At 37.5% G+C, this 12166-nt stretch overlaps 1 protein-coding gene across 15 annotated transcripts in view; it reads right to left on the bottom strand.

Moving 5' to 3' along the window:
• Positions 1-753: 753 nt before the first annotated feature.
• The window catches only part of ptprma (protein tyrosine phosphatase receptor type Ma), a 204258-nt gene continuing 192845 nt past the window's right edge, over positions 754-12166 (bottom strand). For all 15 annotated transcript variants that reach the window (XM_046846529.1, XM_046846530.1, XM_046846531.1 and 12 more), the window contains 7 exons: positions 10607-10756; positions 10317-10490; positions 9215-9346; positions 7677-7802; positions 7425-7588; positions 5442-5577; positions 754-1891 (listed from right to left, as the gene is read on the bottom strand). In XM_046846529.1, coding sequence (XP_046702485.1) covers positions 1838-1891; positions 5442-5577; positions 7425-7588; positions 7677-7802; positions 9215-9346; positions 10317-10490; positions 10607-10756 — 936 coding nt within the window. In that variant the 3' untranslated portion in view covers positions 754-1837. The remainder of the gene's footprint in view (positions 1892-5441; positions 5578-7424; positions 7589-7676; positions 7803-9214; positions 9347-10316; positions 10491-10606; positions 10757-12166) is intronic.

Here is a 12166-nt window from a genome sequence, read left to right as displayed (position 1 = left end):
GTGAAATGCCTCTCTCGCTGTAATTGCCACGCGTTGTTATATTGTGTTTTTGTATTGTATTGATGGTTTTTATGATTGCGACGTGACGTGATAGTGGTGGTATTAAGAGGTGGTGTAGTCCCCACTGAAGGCTTAGGTACCAAATGCACGGCTTGCCACTGATAAAAAAGGAAAAACCTAAATATTATATTTACATTAGTATTCAGACCCTTTTCAACAACACCTGAAATTTAGCTCAACCCAACAGTAAAGCCTGGTGTAGGCAGCATCATGCTATGGGAGTTTTCCTGCAGTAAGGACTGGGTCAGGTTTGTGGGAAAGCTGAAAGTACAGAGAAATCCTCAATCTCTGAAAGGAGACCGGAAAGTAGCTGTCAATCGACAGCTCCCAACCAACCTGTCCCATTTTGAGAAAATATGTGATGAAGAACAACAGAATATCCCCCAATCCAGGTGTGCAATCCTTGCTGTGTAATAACCCAAAAAAGACTTGAGCCTGTAATTGCTGCCAAAAGTACTGAGTAAAAGGGTCTGAATACTTATGTATATGTGATGTTTCAGGTTATTTTATTACAAAAGAAATTTACAAACATTTCAGGAATTCTGTTTTCACTTATGGAGTATTCTACTATTATTATACACAGTGTGATAAATTTAGAATGAATACAAAACCATTTCACCAGTTACAGACTGCACTGAATGTATAGTACTGTATATCCAATTCTGTGGCATAAAAAGTAAAAACCACCACCAGTTCAGTATAGATATGTATGTATTTGTATTTTTTTTATCCATATAAGATAAATAAAAACATAACATCACATCCTGGTCACCATTATTATGCCAAGCCTGACAAAAGAGAAAAATAATAATGACCAAATAAAAACATGATTGTCACTCAATGTGCTTCACAAAAATAAAGGCAAAATACAAACAAAAAACAAAACAAAACAACAAAAAAAACAAAAAACCCTTCAATGAATAAATAATCTGCCAACCTTCAAGTATTTACAGTATTAACAAATGGTCACACATATAAGCTTTGGATCTTTTGACATGACATTAAGCTTGCTTGTGGATCGCGTCGACAATTAACAACATTTCACAAGCAACCACAATAATGCCAATGCAACCTTTAGGATCCGTTCTGTTAATGCCATTTTGAACTTCAGATACACGTCATTCTGTTCGAGTCTGTCAAATTTCATTTACAAAAAAAAAAAATCTGAGAAAAAATAAAATAAATCAGTGATCAAAAATAAACACTGCCACATTAGCCATATATCTATCGCATTCTCCACAAAAATGGAAATGACAGCTATCATCCACCGAGGGTAAAAAGGCAACACAGAGTTGTCACAGGCAAGAGGAGGGACTAAAAAATACAAACAAACAAACAAAAAACCCCCCAAACAATAAAATAATCTGCAGAAACATATAAAGCAGCAGTGAGACGTGGACAGCTGGGGATTAAAGTACATCAGTGTGCTTGTGGAATAGATGTGTCACGTGAGTGTGGGAGTGTGTGTGACCTGTCCAACTCACGCAGAAATGTACATACAAAGAGCAGAAAGGACAGGCGAGGGAACAGGGGCAGAGTTCAAAGTTCAACTGTGGACAGTTCAGCTGGGCAGTGCAAGCGCGCAGTCCTCTGACCCTAAAGACTGGTTTCTGGACTCATTCAGCAACCATCATGGCCATAGAGGTCCAAACAGCACACTTCCTTACATTTCCAATCCAGCACTTCAACATTCATGTGTGGTATACTCTCTATCCAAGGAAAGACAGGGCTGGGGTACAGCAAGGGACTGGAAGGGGGACAGCCACATCTGGACAGCTTAGCCTGAATTCAAGTACTCCAGAGCCACTTCATAGCAGAATTTATACTGATCCTGTGAAAGCAAAACACAACAAGTAGTTTAGATATAACAACAAAGACAATGGACCTATTTAATGCACAACAGTATCACAAAAGTTTTTAAATATAGAAAAGCTCAAATGAGAACATAGTAACTATATTGTATTTATTGTTTTGTAAAGTGTGCAGCATATTTCCCCTAATATAATATATTTTTCTACTAAGAATTTCATTCTGTCCTTATACCAAGGTCAAACACAGGTGAGAGAACCTGTGTGTGTGTGTGTGTGTGTGTGTGTGTGTGTGTGTGTGTGTGTGTGTGTTTGTGTTGTGTGTACACAATACACTATGTGATCTCTGTATAGCCACCTGTTGATCACTGGACATTCATTTCATTCATTGTACAATGAACCACTACCATTAGTACACTGCCATTTGCATTGAGCTGGTCTCGACTTACTGCGCTTTTTTGTAGAAAACAATATTCTATGTACATATTACAACCCCAAATGCAAAATAAAAATTATTGGGATGCTGTGGAAAATGTAAATAAAACAGAATGCAATGATTTGCAAATCTCATAAACTCATAATATATTCACAATAGAAAATATATAAAATATTTGAACTAAGGTAATGTAAAATTTAAAGAGAAAAAAAACATTTCGAATTTGACATCTGCAGCACATCTAAAAAAGAAGGGATGGGACAACAAAAGGCCAGAAATGTACCGTAATTTCCGGACTATAAAGCGCACCCATATTTAAGCCGCACCCACTGAATTTTACAAATATTTTAATTTTTAACATAAATAAGCCGCACCTGTCTATAAGCCGCAGTCACTGATGTACTTTACACAGGCTTTAACGAAAGACACGTTACACACGATGTAACGGGTGAAATATGTTGCGCTTCCTTTAAGAGCAGAGCGGCATTTTGGGAATAGCATGCCACTGCATTTTCCCGCTATTACTGCGTGTGTGTTTAAGACGAGGAATATGTCCTTATTATTTTCTGAATTATGTCCTTATTATTTTCTGAATATAAGTTTCTTTGACTAACCCGTAACGCTGTTGCCAAGAAAAATAAAAAAGCACGAGTTTTGGAAACCTGTCTGTGCTTATATGATTTCTGTTGCAACTGGAGTTAGCGAGCTATCCCATGACCCAGACTCAACGTGTTACAACGGCTTGTATCTAAACAGTAGCCTACCAAGAAAGTCATTGTTCACTGTCTTCCTCCTTTCTTTCACAACTATTTCTCTCAGGAGTTTACCTTTTGGCATCGTCGTGAGTTTAAAAATCACCCGGTGGAAGTTTTTCTCCCGATGCCGTGCAGCTCAGAACACAGGTGAGGTGCGTTTTTTCGTTTCCGTTCGGAAATTTCATTGGTCTAATGTTATGGGGTTCAGTTTTTTGGCTTGAAGTTTGTGAAACCGGGAAAAACCCAGGAAAAATTCATAAATTAGCCACTTTGTTGTTTAAGCCGCGGGGTTCAAAACGTGGGAAAAATGTAGCGGCTTATAGTCCGAAAAATACGGTAAGTGTTACTAAAAGAAACATCTAGCAACTAATTACATGACTGGGTACTGGGTCTCTCGTAAAGATGGACAGAGGTTTAACAATCTGCAAAAGACTGTGTCTACAAATTGTGGAACAATTTTATAATGTATAATGTTCAACATCATCAAACTGTATAGACTTCATATATCTTATTATCTACATTTCATAATATCATTAAAGGTTTAAGAGATTCTGGAGAAATTTCTGTGCGCAAGGACAAGGAGAAAAGGGACTTCAGACCCTCAGGCAGCACGTATTAAAAATAGGCATGATTCTATAATGGAAATCACTGTCCACTGCAATAGAAACACCTCCAGAAGTCATTGTCTGTGAACACAGTTTGAACACCATCTCAAAGGCACCATCGTATATATGTTCAGGTTTCAGAGCAACAAATGTTTCCATCCAGATGACATCTTTTTCTGGAAAGGCCTTGCATATTTCAGCATGACATTTTATTCCAGGGAAATATAATAACCTAATCAAAGATATAATAAACTTATCAGAATATATATTTTAACAATGTTTCCCAGTTATTAGCACTAGAAATTCTTAAAAAGAAGAATGATTATGCACAATGATCTGTAATGTTCTGGGGCTGTTTTTCTTCCAAAGTCCCTGAAAACTTGTTCAAATTAGGGCTGTAGCTATCGATTATTTCAATATATATCGAGAATTCTAATGATTATTCTAGCGATTAATCGAGTAATCGATAAGAAGTAAATTTTCTTTATTAAAGTGCAATACTAAATATACAAGAGAAAATAACTCTTTTCTCGTAATTTCTATTTTCTCATAATTCTGACTTTTTTTCTTGTAAACATACAACATTTTTGGTGAATCCACCGGTAATCATGGTAATCATCAGGTAATCATGGGCCTGAAGTTTGAAGTAGCCCATTTCATTTTCAATGTGTAAAACCTTCTGGCGCTACAGAGGAGCTGACTTTTTTAATGTGGCAGAAACGGGCTTGCATATGAATCTTCTCCTTGTCCCTTGCTGTGTTCTCTTCGTTCCTACATTTTTCATTCTGCAGTGTCTTCTGTGGTTACCTGTCAAGACGATCCAGTGTGTATAGTGGGTGGTGTAGCAGTAATAATGGTCCCCAGGGAAACACAGTGCTCCGTGTGTAGTTAAATGGACTAAACGAAGCATTGAGGCAAATAATTTGTAGTTTTTGTATTCAAATTCTTGTATTCAAAAACTCAAGGAATCGTTCCAGCCCTAATTAAAATACATGACATTAAAGACTAAATGCAGTATGAGAAGATTTTACCAGAATCTCCGGCTATCTCTGCCAAAAAACTATTTATGGATTACATTAGTTCTTTCAGAGGAAAGATAAAAAAGGATCCAAACAAAAATAGCTTGATGACCACAAAATTAAGCTTTTGAGATCAACATCCCAGACCCCTGACTTATACTTAACTGAAAAACAATGACATTAACTGAGAAGGAGAGTCCACAAGGGAGGATCTAATCTGTGTTGAATAATATCTTAGATTCCTAATGCAAGAATGAGTACTGTATTAGGCAAAATAGGGTGCCAATAATTATGACACATGGTTCCATTGAGGGAAAAAAAAAAACATTTTTGATAATTTTTATTTTCTTATATATTTATAAATAAATATATTTATACTGTGAAAGCTCAGTTTCCACTCATATCACTGTAAGTTGAAGCTAATTTACCACAAAAACATTTTTATATATTAATATTAACCAGGGTTGCCAATAATTTTAGAAATGACTGTGTACCAAGCCTGAACAGTTTTGTCTTTTTCAGATAAAAAAGAAGTAAAAAAATTCCTATCTTTTAGATTCCGTCCTTTTTCTACTGATGTTACTGCTTCTTTATTAAAATGATCAGGGAAGAATATTGTGCCATGCTATTAGTAAGGCTAACATCAAAAATATGTTTGTGATCAGTTTGTGACCTGTGTACAGAACAATGAGCTGGAGATATGTGAAATGAAGCATTTGTGTATAACATCTGTACTGGTCCCCAGTGATGATGCTTACCAAGAGATCTACCATGTTGGGCTTGTTGTTCCTCAGTGTTTTGACAGCGTGGAACACATCCACAGAGCGCTGGTGCCGTAGCATCTCACACACAATACTGATTGCACAGAAAGTTCCACTTCGTCCGCCTCCATTCCTAGAGAGAGAGAGAGAGAGAGAGAGAGAGAGAGATAAAGAAAAGAACACATTGAAAGCACACATTGAAAGCTCACATATTTGAGGGCTTCTCTAATTTAAAGTGCCATGCAACTGACTTAAATGAACTGAATTAAAAACACAACCTTTAAATTGGTAGCCTAAAGCCTTATATATATATATATATATATATATATATATATATATATATATATATATATATATATATATATATGTAAGTTTAATTGTTCTAGGAATGAATTACATTTTAATTAACAGAAAGTACGTCTAGAGAGCGCTACTGGATGCATCACCTCTAGATGGCGCTCTTCTTCCACTGATTCCCAGCTGTAACCTTTAAGCTCTAGCACGCAGCAAAAAAAGCACCAGTTTCCTGTTTCCTATTACATGCCACAGCTCAAGTTTCAATGCCTCAGAAGTTAGGAGGACCAACTATTGCTTTCAATAAACAGTAGCATTTAACTTATGAAGCCTCTTATAATCCTTAATGACCATGAAGTGTTGTATATAGTGTTTTAAACTGTACTGTTAGGGCAAGTAGCACTAAACTGGGTCAAAAAGCATTAGTTTGCTAAATACTAGTACCCCTGCAGATGGTAAAGTGCTCAGGGTGGGCAAAATTTTGCCATTATGTTTAATGCTCAGGGTGGGCAAGATTTTGCCATAATGTTTAAAGAAGACAATGCTGTCGTAATGTAAGATAGAAAACGTGCCTCTGTGTGTGTGTGTGTGTGTGTGTGTGTGTGTGTGCACGCATGTGTTAAGGGCTGTGAGATTGGAATCTAGCCGGAAATCTAATGAGAGTCACATGGATCCTCTTTTCGTGGTGGCTCAGTGGATGGGATGGGAATGGAGGCCTGGTCTCAGGAGTGCTGGGCCAGATTAGCTCCACCTCAGCCCAGTCCACACACTCACACACACACACCCTCTCTCGAGCAAGCTGATCTTATTTCTATCTAGGCAGGGCCTCGGGGAAGCAGGCCGCTACTGAATCTCCCTACCATACTGATCCCTACGAAATGGGAGGCGAGATAAGGTAGTGGTGTGACTGCGCACACACACACACACACACACACACACACACACACACACACACACACACACACACACACACAAAAAGCCCAGCCTGAGGGGAAGACTCACAAGGGAGGCATGGGCTAAATCTGTAGAATAAGGTTTGATTTGAATTTATGTACTGTAGTATCTCCAGCACATGACCTACGACAACAATGCCATTCCTATAGCACACTGGGATTCTGTGTAGATATATTTGGGCAAAACCATTTGTAAAATAAGACTGTTTTTGGTATTTGGTAGTTTAGCGCTTACAATGACTCACAGATGCAAAACCTCACTAAAGCCCTATTTAAGCCATATTTGTGTTTTTAAACCAGTTCCAAAGTGTAGTGTCTGAAAAAATCCAGCAACGGTAATTACAAAGTAAATGATCTTCGATAATTCGCTGAACACACAGTGATAATAATCTTGTTCAAATCAATCTCACGGTAATATAATCACTAAAGCGGGAAATAGACACGGCTGTGCAGCGTGGTATTACTATTATTGAGTGTTATGCCTGTCATGTACCCCTGACATGTACACCCAGGCTAAAATGTGGAAATTTGGCAAATTACACAGATACTAACACAAATATCTGACAGTCAAATCCTTTAGTTACATCAGTAAACCTTCTAAAGCTTGTGTAGGGCTATAAATAAGTTTAAATTCTCAGTTTATAGAATTGATAGTAATGTTTCCTTTGTCTGTGTGCAAATGGGTCTGTTTGAATGTGACAGAAATGAATAAACAGAGAGGAAAAAGACTCACAGGCAGTGTACTACAGTGCGTCCTTCTCCTCCATCGTACTCCTCCTGCCATTTGTCCACCTGCCGGATTAATTTGAGGAATGAGCGTTTGGACACAGGTGTGTCTCGGTACATGGGCCAGCCCAGGAACTGAAACTGCTGGACCATGCGGTACCCGTCCTGTGGCTGACAAACAACAACACATTGGGATCACCAGCTGTCTCACAGATAAAAGCATTGAGCAAATCAGTCATGTATTTGTAAGTGCACTTACCCGTGCAGCGTTATAGATGCGGAATATCCGACTAATAATATCCTCCTCCAAATCGGCAGATACAAACTCCACCTGGATAGGTCCATGCCTGTGTACGCCATTCTCAGGCCAGTACTGTGGACACAGCTGCACAAAACCATGTACATCAGCCCCCTTCACAGTACAATCCCTTTTACTATGACAGTACAACAGTGCAGCATATACTTTTTAGTTTACTGTGAAAACATTTTTGCCGCAAATAACATAATGGCATGGCAATTAGATGGGTTATACACATTATAGTTACAGTCTGAATGATATGGGAACAAAAAGCTGGTAATTTAATGTAACTTGTATCTAAACTGTTTCCTGATAATGTTATTTTTCAAGAAATCCAATTCCTAGAATTCCCTGCTAGCAACCATGCCCGCTATTGCTTCCCACCAGTCAGTCCTGCTCAAAGTCTCTCTTCAATTAGACATTTTAACTTGGCCCAGTTCACCAATAAGGGTGATAAAATTGCTTCATAAAAATCTTACACTATCACCAAATGAACAAAATAATTGCATTGTATTTATCTGAAAAAATTTAAGTCAGCAAGACACTACAAGCTTCCTTGCATTCATGCTATTGCCCCTGCTGCATCTGTGCTTCATTTCCATTAATACTGATACACTTAATTACATACAGCATATCTTTAACAAACTGCAGTGCAGTGCATCCTCTGTCATCTGTCTCATAGACACAGCTAAGAGTCCAACACACTTCTCATTATTCCTGCTAGCAAACAGCTTATGAAACCATTTTAATTTAATTACACTGCAAAACTAACATTGATTCTATCTTTAATATAAAAAACATAAAAAAGAAACGTATACGATAAAATAGGATGAATAGGATGAAAAAAAGTTCATCCTATTCACAGAGGACACATCATAAACACACACATTTGCCACACATTCCATGTAACTGCTCTGTATGTATTCTGCCTCCGTGACTGTCTTCTTCCACTTTTGGCTTTTCATGTTGCCATTTTTTCAACCACTGAGCCATCACGTGCACATTTATATATCAAATCATGTATTATTATTATTATTATTATTATTATTATTATCATCATCATCATCATTATTACTGTTATTATTATTATTCAAATTAGCTTCTAACATTCCTGTTTTGTTCTTTGTTTCAAGCCACAAAAAAGCCAAAAAGGATCACCATGAAAAGCTTTGAATTTGCGTGAGTCGTGTGATGTGTCAAAAAATGCATCTTGGAAAACTTTAGGTTTAAATCTGCACTAAAGGCTTTTTTCTGTAAATAACTTCTATTGAGATTAAACCACAAGCTCATGAAATGACCAGGTAGGACTATAATCTCTTCATTAAAGATTAGGATATGGAAATTTGCAGCCTCTTACAGACAGTGCAGTGTGGTGTAGGTGTAAGTTTGGGCTTTGATTCTGACCAGCATGTCTCTTGGCTAACCTGCTGCATTTCCAGAGAGCACTAAATGTAAATGTGTACAAGGCAGAGAGTGAGTGAGCAACAAAAACCCTGTACCTGGGCAGGATCCACATCGTTCAGCATTACTATAGAGGTACAGTGATAGTCCAGGACCAGCCTCCAGAAGTCTTTTACAGTGTTGGGCAAAGGATGCTGGGTAACGATGAAAGCAGATGGTTGCTTGTAGCTCTGTAGAGTGATCCAAAGACAAAAAAGGAGGAGAATGTGAATAAAATGAGTGTGGGAAAAAGAGAGGGTGTCAGCACCTTTTTTTTGTGTGCAAGATTTGCTGTACACTGAGAATGTGAATGTCTTTAGTTAACTAATTGATTTAAGAGGCTTTTCATTTCCGATGTTTTTACTTGTTATGCCCTTATTCTGTGCGAGTGCTACTGGCAGTTCCATTTGCTCTAATGAAAATAAATGCTCTGTTACTGCTCTTTGAACATATTTTCCATAAAAGCAATCTAGATGAAGTCATATAGTGGGGGGGAAAAAAGATCTACGGTTGCGAATAAGTTTTATGCATTTGCATGACAGTGGAATAAATCAAATCCATCTGTTTTTTAATCATTCTCAATAAGCACATAATTGCGCATGGCATATTGAGCGAAGTAGTTCGCATTTATCATGTTTGCTCCCCCCACTGATCTGCTTTGGCTTTCTGGAAAAAACAAGTGATTATTATAGGGATGAATGTGCAATTTATTGTCCCACATGGACAAGCACGTACTGCTGAATCGAGAAATCTGATATGTCCACTGCTCTCCCTCGCTCTTTCCATATGGCTTCCTTTGCTTTCTACAGCAATCTTTTTGCTGTAATATTTTCCACTCTCCACTCCTCTCTTTTCTTTTCCTTTCATCGTGCAATATGACATTAAAAGCATCCTGGTACTGTTTTCATGTCTCTAGGTGAATAAATTCACTTTTATTGTAACTATACTGTACTATTAATGTTGTTAATTTACAAAGCAAGCTAAATGTAACACATGAGATTGAAACCCTGTCAAAACTGTGGATGTTTGGTTCACCCATGACTAAATATACAAAAAAACCCTTAAGGGAAATCTATTCTTGTGAATGCTGTCAGACTTCCAGACTAGAAAATCTGTTTTGCCTGCGGAAGCTTACAACAGTGTTTATGTACTGGTACATACATCCATAAGGGCAGCGTTGATGTAGTTGCTGCTCTCGCCATCAATAGTGATAAGGAAGGGCAGGCAGCGGTCAGGTGGTAGCACGTCCATGCACCGATTCTTCTCATGGTTCCTCGGCAGCAGAGCAATGCTGCAGTCCTCGACACGCAGAGTCGGCGTGACCATGTTCAGAGTCTGAGTAACAACACAATGTAACACTCACGCTGTTAATCCTGTGACCTTTAAATGCAATTCACCATGTTTTTATTACACACTTAACTGGTGCTACGGTTAAACATAAACGCACTCACTCTGAACTCCTCTTTTATTTGGCTTGAGTTGGTTTGAGGATCCAAGCGGTTCATGTCATAATACACTGAACGCAGCTGATTGGCTGGAATGGTGGTGTCACCACACAGACATGCCTCTAAGATGGCGTCATGAATGAACACATACTGCTCCTGAAAGCAAAACAAAACAGTGTTATTTGTTGAAAATGATGGTAAAACAATTCAATAAAACAAAACAAAAATCACAAGCAATATAATTCAAATTATAATATTATATACACAATAATATAAGAAACCAATATAATAATAATTACCAATCAAACCGGATTATTTTCTAATATCAGCTCATCCCAAATGTATTTATTGGTCAAGATGGATAGATAGATACTTTATTCATCCAAATGGGAAATTTACAATGATTGCAAACTAATGATTGAGATTTTTGAATAGTTTGTAGTTACATTTAATGCATTTTAATGTAAATTCTATGTGTGAGTTCTTATTATCACTTGTTATAACAGCTATAAATATTGTTCTCTCAGCAACCCACCTTTTTACTCTCTCGCAAAACTGCCAACTTTTCTGCCCTTAAACATCCTTATATTCCATACAGAAAATTCACTATATATAGTAAGTCCCTGTGAATAAACTGTTACTATATAAATAATATTAGGTTAAGCGCACTCATATACTAACTACATTGGTCAGAGAATATCTAATATAATTCAGCAATATTAAAACAGCAAAAATGGTGTTGTATTGATTATTAGCATGTCTGTGATTACCTGTGATACTCAGTACAACTTCACAATTGTGAGTGTAATACAGATCTATACAACAACCCTATAAACACAAAGTAATGTGGTACTTTAGTCTCAATGGGCAAGTAATTTGGTCATTTTTGTTGTCAAAAAATAAATAAATAGAGCTAAGTAGAGAACAGTGTGTTGCCGTGCAACGCACAGGTTGACTGACAACCTGCGGTAAGTGCAGTAATGGTTTATGTAGCGGACACAGACAAAGTGATAAACACAGCAAAACGTATCAGCACTTGACCTATCACTCTTGTAGTGCCGCTTATCCAATCAAATTAGTGGACTGGAAATAACTGGTTGTGTAAATGAATTTAAGATTTTATATTTCTGTTAGATACTACTATACATGTGTTGCCAACACATTCAGTAGCTGTTTTCATAGATTATCATTATATCGAGCTCAATCACTCAATCAAACTTAATTTCCAGGTGCTACTGTGGTGGCTTGGATATAACCACAGGGCCATCAGTCACTCCTCCACTTTTGTCTCGACAGGCACTCAGACCTGCCTGCCTGACGTTAATCTTTCATGAAGTGACATTTGCGAAAATGGCTTGAGATGTCATATTTGACAAAAGTCCAAGCACCAGGTTCAGTGGCTTTCAGGCTAGTCTACTGTAGCACCGCTGATGATATTCCTGTCTTGCCACGGATTATCGGATTATAATGATTCTGAGTTTGCTCTTATTAAGAAATTCAAGAGAGAAACCAGCTGTTCTTGTTTCATGAAAAGTAAAGGTCTCTTCCCATAAGTACTTTACCATT

Source organism: Silurus meridionalis, chromosome 4 (genome assembly GCF_014805685.1).
Source record: "Silurus meridionalis isolate SWU-2019-XX chromosome 4, ASM1480568v1, whole genome shotgun sequence".
In the NCBI taxonomy this organism is placed as follows: Eukaryota; Metazoa; Chordata; class Actinopteri; order Siluriformes; family Siluridae; genus Silurus; species Silurus meridionalis.
The sequence above is the reverse complement of the archived record's forward strand: the minus strand, read 5'-3'. Positions and strand labels throughout refer to the sequence as shown.